Consider the following 21,293-nt stretch of genomic DNA (forward strand, 5'->3'; position numbering starts at 1 on the left):
CCAACACACTGACACTGACTCAACTCCAGACACTTTAATAATGGGAATTGATGGGAATTGATGTAAAATATATCACTAGCCACTTTAAACAATGCTACTTAATATAATGTTTACATACCCTACATTATTCATCTCATATGTATATGTATATACTGTACTCTATATCATCGACTGCATCCTTATGTAATACATGTATCACTAGCCACTTTAAACTATGCCACTTTGTTTACATACTCATCTCATATGTATATACTGTACTCGATACCATCTACTGTATCTTGCCTATGCTGCTCTGTACCATCACTCATTCATATATCTTTATGTACATATTCTTCATCCCTTTACACTTGTGTGTATAAGGTAGTAGTTTTGGAATTGTTAGGTTAGATTACTCATTGGTTATTACTGCATTGTCGGAACTAGAAGCACAAGCATTTCGCGACACTCGCATTAACATCTGCTAACCATGTGTATGTGACAAATACATTTGATTTGATTTGATTTGCAGACATCTGGTCATTACCATGATGAGGTCTTAACTATGACCAGTAGGCTACATAATATAGTGGTCACAATTATGACCAGCTGGTCAGACAGAGCTCACAATTATGACCAGCCGGTCAGACTGAGCTCACAATTAGGACCAGCTGGTCAGACAGAGCTCACAATTATGACCAGCTGGTCAGACAGAGCTCACAATTAGGACCAGCTGGTCAGACAGAGCTCACAATTAGGACCAGCTGGTCGTATGGTGGTCAGAAAAATGCGTAATATTCTGGCCACTGAAAAGACGTCAAAATATGTTTGTTTTTTCAACCAGGGTTTGTCGTACATACGTCTATTCAACCAGGGTTTGCTCATTGGGAAGTGATGATATTGTATCATATAATAGCACAGACCGCTTTCAAAGAAAACTCAATCTGAGACATTCATGGTATGTTTACATATATTTTAGGGTATATTTATATAGACAGTTGGTATAAACCCTGTATAAACTGTATGTATAATTATATGACAATATTTTAGGTTGACTACAATTCTATTAAAACATTTCTGATACCCTACTTTTATTAAGTAAAATAAGAAAATGCATCACCTATTTCTCTATTGCCATTAATTCCAATTAGTGGATTTGTTTTGGATTTCTCCCTGACCAAGATGGCTGCCATTTTCACTCCATTCTGGAACTTTTAGGGTTTATGACCCCCCCCTCTAGTAATTTAGTAGGATCTTTATGAGTTATGCCTTGTTTAAGTACATCAATATCACATCATTAGAACAAGAGGTGTGTAAATAATCCAGCTGAGTGGGGCATCTGTGTCTCTCTGGGCAGCATCCTGTGTCGTTCACAGCATCACCACCTGGTTGCAGTAATCAGCTACTGTCGGCTATCAGGCAGACAGTCACCACTGTTGGCAATAAGAAGTACAGCAAAGCTCTACTGAGGTTTATTCTGTCTGGTTTAAAGGGGACACGCTTATAGTCATTCTTCTTGGAGGGTTTCTACAGCTGTGATGTTGCCTGGAGAACACTAGAAGTGAGAGGAGACCTGAGAGCTGTGTTCAACATGTGATTGTGCCCACCTCCCGTAGCAGTAAGGTGTAACCATTAACCACTGACCCAGGACCAGTTTAACCCTTCACCACCCAGGACCAGTTTATCCTGATCCAGGTATTTATCATACCAGTTTAACCCTTCACCACTGACCCAGGACCAGTTTAACCCTTCACCACTGACCCAGGACCAGTTTAACCCTTCACCACTGACCCTGGACCAGTTTAACCCTTCACCACTGACCCTGGACCAGTTTAACCCTTCACCACTGACCCAGGACCAGTTTATCCTGATCCAGGTATTCATCATACCAGTTTAACCCTTCACCACTGACCCAGGACCAGTTTAACCCTTCACCATAATATAATAATATAATAATAATATATGCCATTTAGCAGACGCTTTTATCCAAAGCGACTTACAGTCATGTGTGCATACATTCTACGTATGGGTGGTCCCGGGGATCGAACCCACTACCCTGGCGTTACAAGCGCCATGCTCTACCAACTGAGCTACAGAAGGACCACTGACCCAGGACCAGTTTAACTCTTCACCACTGACCCAGGACCAGTTTAACTCTTCACCACTACAATTTAACTGTATGACTACGTAACTACGTGACTACGTAATACCACCATTTTCCCTATAAAGTGTACCCTACGCCCTACACTCTTGGAGAAAAGGTGCTATCTAGAACCTTAAAGGGTTCTGTCTCCAATTGGGACAGCTGGAGAACCCTTTGGAACCCCTATTTCTAAGAGTGAATGGAACCTGGTGAAAAAGTAGTGTACTAATATAGGGAATAGGGTGCCATTCTGACCCTACTCGTAGTTAGGATGAGGATAATCTATAAGGGCTGATTCTGGACCTGTTAATATCTAGCTGACATGGCAACTTTCATCAGATAAGTGTTGTTATGGAGACAGCATCACATGCATCACACTTCCTAACTCTATTTCCTGTTTATCACATACAACACACTTCCTAACTCTATTTCCTGTTTATCACATACAACACACTTCCTAACTCTATTTCCTGTTTATCACATACAACACACTTCCTAACTCTATTTCCTGTTTATCACATACAACACACTTCCTAACTCTATTTCCTGTTTATCACATACAACACACTTCCTAACTCTATTTCCTGTTTATCACATACAACACACTTCCTAACTCTATTTCCTGTTTATCACATACAACACACTTCCTAACTCTATTTCCTGTTTATCACGTACAACACACTTCCTAACTCTATTTCCTGTTTATCACATACAACACACTTCCTAACTCTATTTCCTGTTTATCACATACAACACACTTCCTAACTCTATTTCCTGTTTATCACATACATCACACTTCTTAACTCTATTTCCTGTTTTAGTTCCTCTATTATAATCACAATGTTAAAATAAGAAAATTAATTTAGAGGACCCAGTAGTTTGAGCCCAATAATAGTTACAACGTTGGTGTTATAATTCTGCTTTCATAGCCTCCACTCTCTCATCACGAAAAGTGCCTGGAAGTCTAGAATTTCCATTCCCATTAGGGGGAACAAGTAGTTTAGGCGTAATCAGCATGAATTAGGTCAGCTCAACAGTAGAGGTACTGTACGTTTCAGAGAACTGCAAATGGCGGCCTTATGGCACAAAGGAAACTAAGGGGATTTAGTACAACAAATAACTTCCCTGAGACCGAGGATGTCTGTCTACCAGTTTTATTGTTCTTTAGATGAACAGTGTTTCATGTGTTGCTCTTCCGCTAGACTGACAGATGTAGGACCGGTCGTGAAGGACAGGCCGCGAAGAACAGGCCAGCTGGTTCATTCAGACAAATAATTATATTGTATCTGGTAACATTGACTGGTTTTTACAGAGTTAACAAAATATTGCTGTGACGACAAATGTAATGTTTCTGTCGACTCTAGAGTCTCTCCATTCCCTCGCTCTCTTCTCTCCCTGTCCACCACCTAGAAGTAGTGTAAACATGTCCTAGGATAACAGTCTCAGCCCTAACGTCTAGCTCACAACAGGTGGAATATTCTAGCAGGCTCACACAGTAACAAGACACTTGAAGCAGGTTTGGATGGGTGTTTACTGTGGGTAGGTGGTCCTGTCAGGGTGTTTACTGTGGGTAGGTGTCCTGTCAGGGTGTTTACTGTGGGTAGGTGGTCCTGTCAGGGTGTTTACTGTGGGTAGGTGGTCCTGTCAGGGTGTTTACTGTGGGTAGGTGGTCCTGTCAGGGTGTTTACTGTGGGTAGGTGGTCCTGTCAGGGTGTTTACTGTGGGTAGGTGGTCCTGTCTGGGTGTTTACTGTGGGTAGGTGGTCCTGTCTGGGTGTTTACTGTGGGTAGGTGGTCCTGTCTGGGTGTTTACTGTGGGTAGGTGGTCCTGTCAGGGTGTTTACTGTGGGTAGGTGGTCCTGTCAGGGTGTTTACTGTGGGTAGGTGGTCCTGTCAGGGTGTTTACTGTGGGTAGCTGTCCTGTCAGGGTGTTTACCGTGGGTAGGTGGTCCTGTCTGGGTGTTTACCGTGGGTAGGTGGTCCTGTCTGGTTGTTTACTGTGGGTAGGTAGTCCTGTCTGGTTGTTTACCGTGGGTAGGTAGTCCTGTCTGGGGGAATGGTCCAGAAACATAATCCAGATATATAACAGACAGAGATATTGTTTATGGCTGCGGGTTATAGAAATAGAATATAGATACAAATATCATCTATGTTTTTCTGTGTTGTAGATGGCTGGTCTCTAGTTGAAGACATCGATGGGGTCGTCATGGTTCATGGACTCATTGATCACCTGTTGGGGAGGGACAGAGAGGAAACAGTTAACACCTGGTCATAACTGGACCCTGTGTGGCTCAGTCAGAGCATTGCACCAAAGGGTCTTGGGTTCGATTCCCTTATATGTATGCATGTGTGACTCTTAGAGGCTTGGATAAAAGCTCCTGCTACATGGTATACTAAGTAGGCTACATAGGCTTGTTCAAGGTGTCCAACCATTCTGCGTGAAACCTGCTTTGATGATTCAATCCAAAAAGTCAGATCTAATTGTCATTTTTCAATATTTTTATTTTTTAAAGCTCTGTTGACAGAGTGCCACATTCCAGCAGCGACTTTGATGATTTTACATGTGGTGTTCACAACTGTAAAGTTGTTTCTGCGGGTCGTAAAAAGCTAGATTACTGGACATGAACACGACACCAGCTGAACTACACGGAAAAGGTTCTGCTCACTGCACCGTTGACGAGTCACAGAGAAACGCTTGTTTTTCTGATAACTCTTTGAAAAAGAACACGAATGTATATAAAATGCGTATACTAAAATATGAAAATACTACATGTCATGTCTGAAAATCTATATACAGCTTATGTTGTTCATGTCTGTCAGTTAGCCTTAATTCTCTCACAGCATTGATTTAGTCACCCGAGTCTTGGCCATCTTACAAGGGTAGAAACTCCAAGAACATTTGAATGGATTATGAGATGTGGTTTGGACCGTTGTCCATCCCTGGTCTGTGTGTCTCAACTGATCATATGTATGTAGAAGCTCAGAGTTACAGACCAAATCAACCCAGTGAACAGGGAATCTGTGTGTCTCAGGTGGTTGTGGGTTCGATTGTCACGGGGCACCAGTACCAAAAGCTTTCAGAAGATGGATGCTTTACGTCACTCTGGATAACAAGCTGACCGTACCTGTCCATCTCTGGTCTCGATCGTCTTTATCAGAACCTTTTTGGACATTGTGGTTTCAACCATGGGTCTGGAATCCATCATGGTTTCTATAGCGACAGATGACAATGAAGAGAGGAGTGTTTCTACAGCATATTATTGATACAGAATATTGTTTATAATTGATACAGCATATTATGAAGTGATTTCTATCATTGGTGAGCGAGTATCTACAGAACAGGACGTACCTCTCAGGTTTAAGGAGGAGAGGTTTGGCAATGGAGAGGTGATTCTGAAATGAGAGGGACCTTTGAGTCAATCAGTATTCTTTGTTTTCCTCACCTATGAGCAAGGTCTCAATGTCCTTCATCACCACCATCATATTCATCATCACCACCATCACATTCATCATCACCACCATCATCATCATCACCATCACCACTATCACCACCATCATCATCACCACCATCATCATCACCATCACCACTATCACCACCATCATCATCACCACCATCATCATCACCATCACCACTATCACCACCATCATCACCACCATCACATTCATCATCACCACCATCACCACCATCACATTCATCATCACCACCATCATCATCACCACCATCACATTCATCATCACCACCATCATCATCACCATCACCACTATCACCACCATCACATTCATCATCACCACCATCACCACCATCACATTCATCATCACCACCATCACAATCACCACCACCATAATCACTACCACCACCACCATCACATTCATCATCACCACCACATTCATCATCATCACCAACACCATAATCACTACCACCACCATCGCCATCACCACTATCACCACATTCATCATCACCACCATCATCACCATCACTGTCTTCATCATCACCACCACCATCACCACCACCATAATCACTACCACCACCACCATCATCATCAGCATAATCACCATCATCATCATCACCACCACTACTGTCTTCATCATCACCATAATAATCATCATCACCATGATCATTATCATCAACACCATCATCATCACCACCATCATCATCACTATCTCTATGTCCAGGGCCATTTACCTGCTCTCCTCTCCCTCCAGTAGTTTCCTGTAGGTAGCTATCTCTATGTCCAGGGCCATTTACCTGCTCTCCTCTCCCTCCAGTAGTTTCCTGTAGGTAGCTATCTCTATGTCCAGGGCCATTTACGTGCTCTCCTCTCTCCCTCCAGTAGTTTCCTGTAGGTAGCTATCTCTATGTCCAGGGCCATTTACCTGCTCTCCTCTCCCTCCAGTAGTTTCCTGTAGGTAGCTATCTCTATGTCCAGGGCCATTTACCTGCTCTCCTCTCCCTCCAGTAGTTTCCTGTAGGTAGCCATCTCTATGTCCAGGGCCATTTACCTGCTCTCCTCTCCCTCCAGTAGTTTCCTGTAGGTAGCTATCTCTATGTCCAGGGCCATCTTGACATTGAGGAGATCCTGGTATTCTCTGAGGTGTCTGGCCATCTCATCCTTCATGTTCCTAATGTCCTCCTCCAGACCACTGACGTTGTCCTGGTAACCAGACGACTCCATACTGAAGTTCTCCTCCATCTCCCTCATCTGCCGCTCCATAGACTCATTCTGAGAGGAGGAGAGGGGAGAGAGAGAGCAGAGGGGAGAGAGAGGGAGGAGAGAGAGAGAGCCGAGGGGAGAGAGAGGGAGGAGAGAGAGCAGAGGAGAGAGAGAGGGAGGAGAGAGAGCAGAGGGGAGAGAGAGGGAGGAGAGAGCAGAGGGGAGAGAGAGGGAGGAGAGAGAGAGCAGAGGGGAGAGAGAGCAGAGGAGAGAGAGAGCAGAGGGGATAGACAGAAGAAGGAGAGAGAGCAGAGGGGAGAGAGGGAGGAGAGAGCAGAGGGGAGAGAGAGGGAGGAGAGAGAGCAGAGGGGAGAGAGAGGGAGAGAGAGAGCAGAGGGGATAGACAGAGGGAGAGAGAGAGCGAGGGAGGGAGGGGGAGGAGATAAAGAGGAGGTAGAGGGAGAGAGAGAGCAGAGGGGATAGACAGAGGGAGAGAGAGAGCAGAGGGGAGAGAAAGGGAGGAGAGAGAGCAGAGGGGAGAGAGAGGGAGGGAGGGAGGGGGAGGAGATAAAGAGCAGGTAGAGGGAGAGAGGGAGCAGAGGGGAGAGAGGGAGGGAGGGAGGGGGAGGAGATAAAGAGCAGGTAGAGGGAGAGAGGGAGCAGAGGGGAGAGAGGGAGGGAGGGAGGGGGAGGAGATAAAGAGCAGGTAGAGGGAGAGAGGGAGCAGAGGGGAGAGAGGGAGGCAGGGGGAGGAGATAAAGAGCAGGTAGAGGGAGAGAGGGAGAGAGGGGAGAGGGGAGGAGGGAGGGGAGGGATAAAGAGGAGAGGGAGGGGGAGGGGAGATAAAGAGCAGGTAGAGGGAGAGAGGGAGCAGAGGGGAGAGAGAGGGAGGGAGGGAGGGGGAGGAGATAAAGAGCAGGTAGAGGGAGAGCAAGCGAGAGCCATCACTCAAACAGAAAATGCTGACTCACTAGACAGATGCCTCTTAGTGTGACAGGTGCTGTACTCACGCTTCCCTTCAGGGCATCGATCTCACAGGTGAGTGCCTGCACCTGGCGTCTGTAGTCATTAGCCTCCTGCTTAGCAATCCGTAGAGACTCGTTGTTACGGGCTGCAGAATCAGTCAGGTCAGCAAACTGCAGACAGGAGAGATAGACCTGAGACTGTCAATATGCATGTCTATTAACACTGTACAGGAGAGATAGACCTGAGACTGTCAATATGCATGTCTATTAACACTGTATAGGAGAGATAGACCTGAGACTGTCAATATGCATGTCTATTAACACTGTATAGGAGAGATAGACCTGAGACTGGCAATATGCATGTCTATTAACACTGTACAGGAGAGATAGACCTGAGACTGTCAATATGCATGTCTATTAACACTGTACAGGAGAGATAGACCTGAGACTGTCAATATGCATGTCTATTAACACTGTACAGGAGAGATAGACCTGAGACTGTCAATATGCATGTCTATTAACACTGTACAGGAGAGATAGACCTGAGACTGTCAATAGGCATGTCTATTAACACTGTACAGGAGAGATAGACCTGAGACTGTCAATAGGCATGTCTATTAACACTGTACAGGAGACATATGTTTCTGTACAGCACTTTGAGATATCAGCTGATGTACGAAGGGCTATATAAATAAATTTGATTTGATTGAAATTTGATTTGAGATAGACCTGAGTCAGTGAGAGGGGAGGGAACAGGGGTGCATCTGGTCAGTCAGAGGGGAGGGAACAGCGGTGAGGCCACCTCACCCGACTCCCAGTCCCCCACATCCAGACACATGAAATTATTCAAAATGGGAACACTTTGTTTCCCCGGCACTAGGGCTGCTGAATCAAGTACACCTACACATGAAATGGATTAAAAAGGGTTAGGGGACTACTGCTCTAGGGTATAGGGTAAAGGGTATACCTTAGACTTGTACCTGTCGTCTGACTCCTGTAGGGTATATGGGGTAGGCTGTAGAGTATAGGGAACAGCCTACCTTAGACTTGTACCAGTCGTCTGACTCCTGTAGGGTATAGGGTATAGGGGGTAGGGTGTAGGGTATAGGGAACAGCCTACCTTAGACTTGTACCAGTCGTCTGACTCCTGTAGGGTATAGGGGGTAGGGTGTAGGGTATAGGGGGTAGGCTGTAGGGTATAGGGGGTAGGGTATAGGGGGTAGGCTGTAGGGTATAGGGGGTAGGCTGTAGGGTATAGGGGTAGGCTGTAGGGTATAGGGTATAGGGAACAGCCTACCTTAGACTTGTACCAGTCGTCTGACTCCTGCATGTTCTTGGAGGCCAGGTTCTCGTACTGAGAGCGGACGTCCCTGAGAGCGCCCGTCAGGTCTGGCTTCACCACATCAATGTCCATCTGCACCTGCTGCGACACCTGCACCTGAGACTGCAGCTCCAACAGCTCCTACAGACAGGAGTCAGAGGTCAGAGAGGGGTCAGCACCTGAGACTGCAGCTCCTACAAACCGGGGTTTGAGATTAGAGAGGGGTCAGCACCTGAGACTACAGCTCCTACAAACAGGGGTCAGAGAGATCCTATGAATTAGGTTTGAAGAGTTAGCGAGGTAACTTTGGTCAACTCTGAGTTCATCTCGGGATAGCAAGTCGTACGAATGTGGCCCAGCTTTAAGCCAGGTACATTTTTATGGCAACGAATCCTTCAGAACTAACCTGCTCCGGGGCAGGCTATCTCACAGCTAACCTCACTGACATTGAATGAAATGACTGAGCCACGAGTTGAAGACCAATGAAATCAGATTCTCTCCCTCTTGCAAATATTGCGTCATCATCCCCTTGATCTGAGGAAGACGACTAATGAAATATTTGACGAATCAAATGTGTGTAAAAAATGTTAATATTAAAATACCTACCACATTATTTAGTAATGACAGAACGCATTTGAAACTTCTGGAATTGTGAAACGTTTGTATGACATAATAACATGTATTTTATCGATAGGAACAGGTGCTTGAGCATTGATGAGCACACTAAAGACGGCATTATTAGGAAAGTTGAGAAATAAATCAAGTAGGCCTGGCCTATAGAAAGCTGATGGGATCCTCCTCTTTTTAATAGAGGCCATCACTCTGTTTTCTCACACAATTGCATAGCTTATAGAAATGTGGAACAAAATGAGCTCACGGGCTCTCATGAAATGTTTGATTAGATTTTCTATTACATTTACATTGATGTCAGAGTGATTAGAGGGACAATAGAGTTCTGAGTACCAGGCAGGCAGCAAGTTTGGTAGGCTACTGTTACTGTAATTTAATTATACCAATATGTATTCATTAATTTAATTCCCTTAATCTATTTTATGAGAATTTGTAAGATTATTGTTTGCATAAAATAGACGTTGACCAGTCTTATCAATAATAGGTAACAGAATTTATTCTCGGAGCGCGCTGCCACGTTACCACGAGCAACAGTTTATATACAATAACATGACGTCATTTCATTGCTTAACAGAATCCCCTCCTCTCAACCGGGACAAAGGGTAAAAGGTTAAAAGTTCATTCTAACTTACTAACACACTCCCAGGTCACACAACATAATTGAATTAACTTTTGACCCCTCAACATTATGGATCACCACTTAGCTGACAGTTCTAATTAACAGAAAACCTAGGAATGCACTCACTTCCTTGTCTAAAACACCCCAGAGCTCAGTTTGGTCAGTTCAACCATAGGGTAACTACCTTATCTGTTTACTTAATCCACAACCCATTAGTTTCTTCCTAGTTGGAATGGTGTTCATTAACTTTAATTACTCCTTGTCCGTGTCACACAATCCCTTCTTATGACCTCATATTGTTAATCAGATATAATAAAACAGAGTTTAGTTTACTTACAGTTCCATTTAAAATGATTTGTTCAGTCATTTAATCATAATTTTCCTATCAGCTACTAATGATCATCGGCAGCCTCAGAGATTGGAGAAGCCTAATTACCGTGACTAAACAGTCACGTGGAAATTGACTGCGGTCATGACTCGTGACCGCTGGTGTGGCAGTAATACGGTCATCCTAACAGCCCTAGCACTGACTCGTGACCGCTGGTGTGGCAGTAATACGGTCATCCTAACAGCCCTAGCACTGACCGCTGGTGTGGCAGTAATACGGTCATCCTAACAGCCCTAGCACTGACTCGTGACCGCTGGTGTGGCAGTAATACGGTCATCCTAACAGCCCTAGCACTGACTCGTGACTGCTGGTGTGGCAGTAATACGGTCATCCTAACAGCCCTAGCACTGACTCGTGACCGCTGGTGTGGCAGTAACACGGTCATCCTAACAGCCCTAGCACTGACTCGTGACCGCTGGTGTGGCAGTAATACGGTCATCCTAACAGCCCTAGCACTGACTCGTGACCGCTGGTGTGGCAGTAATACGGTCATCCTAACAGCCCTAGCACTGACTCGTGACCGCTGGTGTGGCAGTAATACGGTCATCCTAACAGCCCTAGCACTGACTCGTGACCGCTGGTGTGGCAGTAATACGGTCATCCTAACAGCCCTAGCACTGACTCGTGACCGCTGGTGTGGCAGTAATACGGTCATCCTAACAGCCCTAGCACTGACTCGTGACCGCTGGTGTGGCAGTAATACGGTCATCCTAACAGCCCTAGCACTGACTCGTGACCGCTGGTGTGGCAGTAATACGGTCATCCTAACAGCCCTAGCACTGACTCGTGACCGCTGGTGTGGCAGTAATACGGTCATCCTAACAGCCCTAGCACTGACTCGTGACCGCTGGTGTGGCAGTAATACGGTCATACTAACAGCCCTAGCACTGACTCGTGACCGCTGGTGTGGCAGTAATACGGTCATCCTAACAGCCCTAGCACTGACTCGTGACCGCTGGTGTGGCAGTAATACGGTCATCCTAACAGCCCTAGCACTGACTCGTGACCGCTGGTGTGGCAGTAATACGGTCATCCTAACAGCCCTAGCACTGACTCGTGACCGCTGGTGTGGCAGTAATACGGTCATCCTAACAGCCCTAGCACTGACCGCTGGTGTGGCAGTAATACGGTCATCCTAACAGCCCTAGCACTGACTCGTGACCGCTGGTGTGGCAGTAATACGGTCATCCTAACAGCCCTAGCACTGACTCGTGACCGCTGGTGTGGCAGTAATACGGTCATCCTAACAGCCCTAGCACTGACTCGTGACCGCTGGTGTGGCAGTAATACGGTCATCGTAACAGCCCTAGCACTGACCACTGGTATGGCAGTAATACGGTCATCCTAACAGCCCTAGCACTGACTCGTGACCGCTGGTGTGGCAGTAATACGGTCATCCTAACAGCCCTACCACTGACTCGTGACCGCTGGTGTGGCAGTAATACGGTCATCCTAACAGCCCTAGCACTGACTCGTGACCGCTGGTGTGGCAGTAATACGGTCATCCTAACAGCCCTAGCACTGACTCGTGACCGCTGGTGTGGCAGTAATACGGTCATCCTAACAGCCCTAGCACTGACTCGTGACCGCTGGTGTGGCAGTAATACGGTCATCCTAACAGCCCTAGCACTGACTCGTGACCGCTGGTGTGGCAGTAATACGGTCATCCTAACAGCCCTAGCACTGACCGCTGGTGTGGCAGTAATACGGTCATCCTAACAGCCCTAGCACTGACTCGTGACCGCTGGTGTGGCAGTAATACGGTCATCCTAACAGCCCTAGCACTGACTCGTGACCGCTGGTGTGGCAGTAATACGGTCATCCTAACAGCCCTAGCACTGACTCGTGACCGCTGGTGTGGCAGTAATACGGTCATCCTAACAGCCCTAGCACTGACTCGTACATGGATTGATGTTTCAGCATTGACTCAATGAAGTGTTCAGCATTCAACTAGCCAGGTGCGACATTACAAGCCCGCTAGAGTAAAGCTGCGGGCAGATGAGCAATTTCCCCCGTCGTGGTACGGATAAAGTCTGAGCTGGAATGTGAAGCTAACTGAAGCTGGTTAGCATTAGAAACCCCTGAGTAGATCTAGCATGCTTCGTAGGATATCCCTCTGGGGTTAGAGGTCAGGGGTAAAAGAAGGGGGAGGGTGTGTGAGAGATAGAGTGTCGGTGTGTCAGTGTTGTTGTGTGTGTGTTTACATCCGTGTGTGTGTGTGTGCGTGCGTGTGCATGCGTGTGTTTTTGTGCATGTTTCCTTGCGTGTGTATGTGTTCTGACCTCATCGTGTAGTTTCTTCAGGAAGTTGATCTCCTCCTGAAGCGACTCCACCTTCCTCTCCAGGTCCAGACGAGACAGAGCTGCGTTGTCCACATCCTGAATACAACATGATGAACAGGGATAACCACACACACACACACATTTTCCTCATAAGTCAAGACAGAAATGTTCTCTCTCGCCTCTCTTTCTGTAACTGACCGTGAGACGACCAGAGCCAGACGGGTCACATTGTGTCTCGCTCTGATAACCCCGGCCGGTCCCCCATCCCTCCCTCCTCCAGACAGAACTCTAGTGCCCTGCTATCCTCCCCTCTGCTCCATCTGTCTCCTACAGCAGCCAACAGACCTCTCCCACTGCTGCCAAAATAGAGGCCTGGTCAGCCAGCCGTACTGACAGAGTCTCCTACAGAAGCCAACAGACCTCCCCCACTGCTGCCAAAATAGAGGCCTGGTCAGCCAGCCATACTGACAGTCTCCTACAGAAGCCAACAGACCTCCCCCATTGCTGCCAAAATAGAGGCCTGGTCAGCCAGCCGTACTGACAGAGTCTCCTACAGAAGCCAACAGCCAGTCACCTAGAGCCAGCCATCTCTACAGAAGGCTAGGGCCTGAGCCAGGTCTGCCATGGTAGACCCCATGATAAATATATGGGTGGTATGGATCAGAAGCTCTACAGCACGTCTGGATGGACCTGGCCTGTGGGGTCCACCCGGAGATTGGGCCCCCGAGATAGCATATTAAAAAAATGTTTAGAATGACAGTAAATGAGCTTTAAAACCGCTTGAACATGTTTCTCTCAGCCTTATGGTAAAATGTCTAGACTGGCAGGAAGTTAGCTCAGGGAATCTGGAATGTCGGGATAAACCTAGTCCAGGAGGAACATCTATTTTTATGGATTTTGATGAATTACTTGAACTTAAAATGTACATTCAGACAAATTTTATAAGAGAAAAGATTTGTTTGAGGAATTTTCTAAATACTTTCAATGTTACTCATTTCCATGTCGGCACTATGTCTGGAAATGCCCTAGTCCCGGAGCAAAGGATCCCATTTTCAAACGCTCCCAAATGGTTTGTACAAAATAAAATAAAAACGGCCCATAATGGATAGTAATGATCGTATGCAAGAGCCCTCTGACTTTAAATAACATTCAAATGTTGATTCCTGAAAGAGATTTGATCAACCATCAGATGTATCTAAATATAGGGCCACCTATACCGTAAGGACCCCTTATTCATGTCCTCATTACATGTAGAGCAACAAGACCATTCAGGGTCTGGAAAGTTCTCTACTGTTGATTTAAACAAATAATACTGTAATCACCATGGTTACCATGAACAGCCACCTGCACCTGCCCCTTATTCATGTCCTCATTACATATAGAGCAACAAGACCATTCAGGGTCTGGAAAGTTCTCTACTGTTGATTTAAACAAATACTGTAATCACCATGGTTACAACCATGAACAGTCACCTGCACCTTATTCATGTCCTCATTACATGTAGAGCAACAAGACCATTCAGGGTCTGGAAAGTTCTCTACTGTTGATTTAAACAAGTAATACTGTAATCACCATGGTTACCATGAACAGTCACCTGCACCTTATTCATGTCCTCATTACATGTAGAGCAACAAGACCATTCAGGGTCTGGAAAGTTCTCTACTGTTGATTTAAACAAATAATACTGTAATCACCATGGTTACAACCATGAACAGTCACCTGCACCTTATTCATGTCCTCATTACATGTAGAGCAACAAGACCATTCAGGGTCTGGAAAGTTCTCTGTTGATTTAAACAAATAATACTGTAATCACCATGGTTACCATGAACAGTCACCTGCACCTGCCTGATAGATTCAATTAGAACATTTCATTTGGAGTCATGAAACGCAATTTTTACTGTCTATACCAGTTGAACGAGGAAGAAAAGTTACATTGTTGTCAACTCCGTAAAACATCAACTCTGTCAGAGTGCTGAAAGACCTGATAGAATGGTTGTTTTTATTGCCGATTTTTAGATTCATTATTTTACAGATTTGACAAATGTTTGTTTTTTAACCAAAAATTTTTGTTTTGAGTTTCTGTCAACTCCGTCACTGATGGTTAACCCTCTTAAGATCGTTTTTCTGGCAGCATTCTGAAAACAATATTGGAATCACTGTTCTGCAACATATGCTTAGACAACTGAAGTATTTGCTGTGCTGGACAAAAGAGATGCTTTATAAATGTTGTTTTATTTTCCTAATATAGAAAAACATGTCAAAATGCAAACGTTAGTGAAATTAGCCCTGGAGCATCCAATAGTGCTATAAAGCCTGTACTCCCTGTTCACTCATGACTGCATAGCCAGGCATGACTCCAACACCATCATTAAGTTTGCTGATGACACAACAGTGGTAGGCCTGATCACCGACAACGATGAGACAGACTATAGGGAGGAGGTCAGAGACCTGGCCGTGTGGTGTCAGGATAACAACCTCTCCCTCAACGTAACCAAGACTAAGGAGATGATTGTGGACTACAGGAAAAGGAGGACCGAGCACGTCCCCATTCTCATCGACGGGGCTGTTGTGGAGCAGGTTGAGAGCTTCAAGTTCCTTGGTGTCCACATCACCAACAAACTAGATTGGTCCAAACACACCATGACAGTCAAGAACCGGGCACGACAAAACCTTTTCCCCCTCAGGAGACTGAAAAGATTTGTCATGGGTCCTCAGATCCTCAAAAGGTTCTACAGCTGCATCATCGAGAGCATCCTGACTGGTTGCATCACTGCCTGGTATGGCAACTGCTCTGCCTCCGACTACAGAGGGTAGTGCGAACAGCACAGTACATCACTGGGGCCAAGCTTCCTGTCATCCAGGACCTCCACACCAGGAGGTGTCAGAGGAAGGCCCTAAAAATGGTCAAAGACTCCAGCCACCCTAGTCATAAACTGTTCTCTCTGCTACCACACGCCAAGAGGTACCGGAGCACCAAGTCTAGGTCCAAGAGGCTTCTAAACAGCTTCTACCCCCAAGCCATAAGACTCCTGAACATCTAGTCAAATGGCTACCCAGACTATTCACATTGCCCCCCCCCACACCACTGCCACTCTGTTGTCATCTATGAATAGTCACTTTAATTAACTCTACACACATGACTCTGTACCGTAATACCCTGTATATAGCCTCCACATTGACTCTGTACCGTAATACCCTGTATATAGCCTCCACATTGACTCTATACCGTACTACCCTGTATATAGCCTCCACATAGACTCTGTACCGTAATACCCTGTATATAGCCTCCACATTGACTCTGTACCGTGATACCCAGTATATAGTCTCCACACGCTGCCTGTGACTGGAACGAATTGCAAAAATCGCTGAAGTTGGAGACTTTTATCTCCCTCACCAACTTCAAACATCAGCTATCTGAGCAGCTAACCGATCGCTGCAGCTGTACATAGTCTATTGGTAAATAGCACACCCATTTTCACCTACCTCATTCCCATACTGTTTTTATTTATTTACTTTTCTGCTCTTTTGCACACCAATATCTCTACCTGTACATGATCATCTGATCATTTATCACTCCAGTGTTAATCTGCAATATTGTAATTATTCGCCTACCTCCTCATGCCTTTTGCACACAATGTATATAGACTCCCCTTTTTTTCTACTGTGTTATTGACTTGTTAATCGTTTACTCCATGTGTAACTCTGTGTTGTCTGTTCACACTGCTATGCTTCATCTTGGCCAGGTCGCAGTTGTAAATGAGAACTTCCTCAACTAGCCTACCTGGTTAAATAAAGGTGAAATAAAAATAAAATATAATAAAAGAGGGCGAATTGGTCATGTGACTGCGTTTACACGGTGACTGCGTTTACACGGTGACTGCGTTTACACGGTGACTGCGTTTACACGGTGACTGCGTTTACACGGTGACTGCGTTTACACGGTGACTGCGTTTACACGGTGTGATTGCGTTTACACGGTGACTGCATTTACACGGTGACTGCGTTTACACGGTGACTGCGTTTACACGGTGTGATTGCTGATATTTTGATGGACCAAAGGATATATTATTTAAAATGTTGAAATAAATACATCTCATTCTGTCTCTACACCCATAGAAACAAAAACAATCCCATGAATCTATATTTGTTGTTGTTGTGAACAGCATTACCTCAAACATGGATTTATGGAACAGTGGAAAACAAACATCTACCATTGAGTGCAGACACAGTATCAGAATGAGTTTCTGATGTAATAAGAGTTGGTTTGTTGTATAACATGTTTTAGAAACATTTTCATCATGCAATGAGGTGAATGACAAGTGACTAGAAACATTTTCATCATGCATTGAGGTCAATGACAAGTGACTAAACATTTTCATCATGCATTGAGGTCAATGACAAGTGACTAAACATTTTCATCATGCATTGAGGTCAATGACAAGTGACTAAACATTTTCATCATGCATTGAGGTCAATGACAAGTGACTAGAAACATTTTCATCATGCATTGAGGTCAATGACAAGTGACTAAACATTTTCATCATGCAATGAGGTCAATGACAAGTGACTAAACATTTTCATCATGCATTGAGGTCAATGACAAGTGATGACTCTCTGTAATGAAACAAAATATTTAAAACTACAAGCACAGAAACAGTGAAAATAAGGCCACTTGTTAAAAAAAATGGGTGAAATTCCCCTTTAACTAAGATGTGTGGTAGTATGAAGCTGTGTCCTACCCCTCTGAAGCTCTGCATGGTACTCTCAGATTCCTCGCGCTGCATCATCTCCTCCTGCAGTCTGGAAAGCAAAACATACTGTACTGAGGAAAATATCTTGTGTTATTTGTGTTAGAGAGTCCTTTCAAGACATTCAAGAACACTTTTAAAAGTGCATTAAAAGTGTGTAAAATCAGACCCCAATATGCAACAACAACAAACTGGCATTTTAACAGCCACCGCTCATTCAGAAGTTGAGATGGTCTCACTAACTCACTATGTGCCCGTCGAATTAGGAGCACGCAATGCATTGTTGAAAATAAAGTCATTACTTGCGCAATCCCACAGCCAGGGTCTAATATTATCACCTAGACACCTATTAAATAATGTTGACTCTATGTAGTCAATTACTCGACAACTACATGGGTAAACATGGGGTATATTGTAAAAAGTGTCTTGTGGTGCAATCAATGAATAAAACTTTCATTGTGTAGGATATATTGTGGTCATTAATTACTCCATAACTATTCGGTAAACATGTAACTGATTGTCTTACTTCTCTCTGAGCCGGTCTATATCATCAGACAGGTTGTCCCGGTGCACTTCCACTCGCGCCTTCTCGTTCGTCAGCTGGTCCACCTGTCGCCGCAGCTCGCGCATCTCGTCCTCGTACAGGTCCCCGATGCGGGATCGGGACGTGCCCTTCCCTCGTAGCTGTTCGAGCTCTGCCTGCAGGATCTTATTCTGCTGCTCGAGGAACCGGACCTTCTCGATATAGCTCGCGAAGCGGTCGTTGAGCGACTGCATCTGAGCCTTCTCGTTGGTCCGGTTGGTCTTGAACTCGGAGTTCACGGCGTCGGACAGAGAGAAGTTCAGGGTTTCGGAGGACAGCCGGGGCATCGGGGCGCTGCTGCGGAGCCGCTGGGTCCTGGTTGCGTAGACCCCCGGAGCGGCGGAGGACAGGCCGAAAGAGACCCGAGAGGAGCGCACCGCCACCGGGTTGGAGTACAGCTGTCGGCTGGAGGGGTAGGAGGACGAGTGGCTCATGTTCCTTTCCCCACCAAAATACTTCTTATAGGAGGACTGAGGACCACGCGCTGCTGTCATCCTGAGATGTTCGGTCTCTTCTGTAGAGCAAGTTAGGTTACTAAGTTTTAGTTTCTCTGGGTTGGGTCTCTCTCGTTATCGTTCAGCGGACACGGGAGGGGGGTCACTGGGACCGTATTTATACCCCGGTTTTTATGCTAATGAGTTTGAGTGACAACAGGGAGTTTGAGTGACAGCTCGGACATCCTATCACAGGCTGATAAGAGACTTGGTGCCCAGAGACATGGATAACTAGACTTGACTTTTCCCATTGGACAAGCTTCATTCCTATTATAACTTCATCATTTGATCCATTACGGAAACGTCAAGGGGCAATGGCAGGTAACTGAGAGGTTAGAGAGTTGGGCCAGTAACCGAGCTGACAAGGAGAAACTTCTGCCAGTGTACCCTTGAGCAAGGCAACATAACCCTAATTGCTCCAGGGTTGCTGTTGATAATATTAGACCCTGGCTGTGTGAAATAGGCCACTATAAGCACCGCCTAATTATTATCATTATTATTGCCATTATTATCATTATTATTGCCATTATTATCATTATTATGATGATTATTATTGTTATTATTATTATCATTATTATTATTATTATTATTATTATCATTATTATTATTGTTATTGTTATTATTATTGTCTTTCTTTGCATCATTTCTCAAATAAATATAACTAATGTCACATTATGTGGCAATTGAAATTCTGTAGAAAATGTTGATATGCAACTTGTTCTTGAATGTTGCATTTGTAGTGTCTCTCGTCTTCTGCTGCAGGTTGCTACAGTCAGGAGGAGGACGTGCAATTAGAACATTCTAGTAGTCTTCTTCTCCCCGTGGCTTGTTCCTGGTGCTCAGGGAGTCTAACATACACAAAGAGAGATGCTATCCAGTTGCTAACACTAATCACATGACTGGATTACTGAGAACAGTTGTCATAGCAACACCTTTCTAATGCATTAGAGCTATGTTAGTCAGCCAGGGGAGGAATAGAAATGTCCTGTGATCTTATTTAGTGTTTCTCTGGTGTCTGTCTAGTCATACGACACGTGTCCTCAATGGCACCCCATTCCCTATTTAGTGCACTACTTTTGACCAGGGGCCATAGGTAGTGCACTATATGCGAGGGGGTACCAAATGGGACACAGGCCGCCTCTGTTGTCTGTCTCTGTAGTCACACCCCGGAGTAGGGTTAGGTCTCTTAAAGAACAGCCTGCTGTCTTCACAGATACACAGCCAGCCAGGTGAGTGTAGTTGAATACAGGGGAAGAGTGACAGGTGAAGGCAGCCCTACTGCTACCACCACGTTCACCTCAGAGCTCACTGACCATACAGTGTTATGAATACATCCGTGGTTGCCATGGCGCTGTGGGGTTGCCTAGGCACAGTGCTCTGTAAATATTCCAAATTGAAAAATCAAGTCAAACTTTATTTGCCACATGCTCCGAATACAACAAGTGTAGACTTTACCGTGAAATGCTGAATACAACAAGTGTAGACTTTACCGTAAAATGCTGAATACAACAAGTGTAGACTTTACCGTGAAATGCTGAATACAACAAGTGTAGACTTTACCGTGAAATGCTGAATACAACAAGTGTAGACTTTACCGTGAAATGCTGATTACAACAAGTGTAGACTTTACCGTGAAATACTGAATACAACAAGTGTAGACTTTACAGTGAAATGCTGAATACAACAAGTGTAGACTTTACCGTGAAATGCTGAATACAACAAGTGTAGACTTTACCGTGAAATGCCGAATACAACAACTGTAGACTTTACCGTGAAAAGCTGACTTACAAGCCCTTAACCAACAGTGTAAACTTTACCGTGAAATGCTGACTTACAAGCCCTTAACCAACAGTGTAGACTTTACCGTGAAATGCTGACTTACAAGCCCTTAACCAACAGTGTAGACTTTACCGTGAAATGCTGACTTACAAGCCCTTAACCAACAGTGTAAACTTTACAGTGAAATGCTGACTTACAAGCCCTTAACCAACAGTGTAAACTTTACCGTGAAATGCTGACTTACAAGCCCTTAACCAACAGTGTAGACTTTACCGTGAAATGCTGACTTACAAGCCCTTAACCAACAGTGGAAACTTTACCATGAAATGCTGACTTACAAGCCCTGAACCAACAGTGTAAACTTTACTGTGAAATGCTGACTTACAAGCACTTAACCAACAGTGTAAACTTTACCATGAAATGCTGACTTACAAGCACTTAACCAACAGTCTAGACTTTACCATGAAATGCTGACTTACAAGCCCTTAACCAACAGTGTAGACTTTACCATGAAATGCTGACTTACAAGCCCTTAACCAACAGTGTAAACTTTACTGTGAAATGCTGACTTACAAGCCCTTAACCAACAGTGTAAACTTTACCGTGAAATGCTGACTTACAAGCCCTTAACCAACAGTGTAAACTTTACCGTGAAATGCTGACTTACAAGCCCTTAACCAACAGTGTAGACTTTACCGTGAAATGCTGACT

General features: G+C 44.9%; 1 protein-coding gene across 1 annotated transcript; it reads right to left on the reverse strand.

The window, feature by feature from the left end:
• Positions 1–3,257: 3,257 nt before the first annotated feature.
• Positions 3,258–18,920, reverse strand: LOC124042215 (vimentin A2-like). The gene is made up of 9 exons (XM_046360629.1): positions 18,253–18,920; positions 17,718–17,778; positions 12,976–13,071; positions 9,033–9,197; positions 7,781–7,906; positions 6,619–6,839; positions 5,468–5,511; positions 5,244–5,329; positions 3,258–4,348 (listed from the first exon to the last, which is right to left on the reverse strand). The coding sequence occupies exons 1-9, from the start codon at positions 18,801–18,803 to the stop codon at positions 4,298–4,300; spliced, it is 1,401 nt and encodes a 466-aa protein (XP_046216585.1). The 5' UTR covers positions 18,804–18,920; the 3' UTR covers positions 3,258–4,297.
• Positions 18,921–21,293: the final 2,373 nt, after the last annotated feature.

This window comes from Oncorhynchus gorbuscha, linkage group LG08 (genome assembly GCF_021184085.1).
Source record: "Oncorhynchus gorbuscha isolate QuinsamMale2020 ecotype Even-year linkage group LG08, OgorEven_v1.0, whole genome shotgun sequence".
Taxonomy (NCBI): Eukaryota; Metazoa; Chordata; class Actinopteri; order Salmoniformes; family Salmonidae; genus Oncorhynchus; species Oncorhynchus gorbuscha.

What these genes read in the sequence shown, in the direction of transcription:
- LOC124042215 (XM_046360629.1), bottom strand. Translation starts at nt 18,803, where the DNA reads ATGACAGCAGCGCGTGGTCCTCAGTCCTCCTATAAGAAGTATTTTGGT. An exon ending in CTGGAGGGAGAGGAGAGCAG is followed by an intron (nt 5,512 to 6,618) that starts GTAAATGGCCCT and finishes CTCTCATTTCAG; the next exon opens with AATCACCTCTCCATTGCCAA. An exon ending in CTCCTCCTTAAACCTGAGAG is followed by an intron (nt 5,330 to 5,467) that starts GTACGTCCTGTT and finishes CTGTCGCTATAG; the next exon opens with AAACCATGATGGATTCCAGA.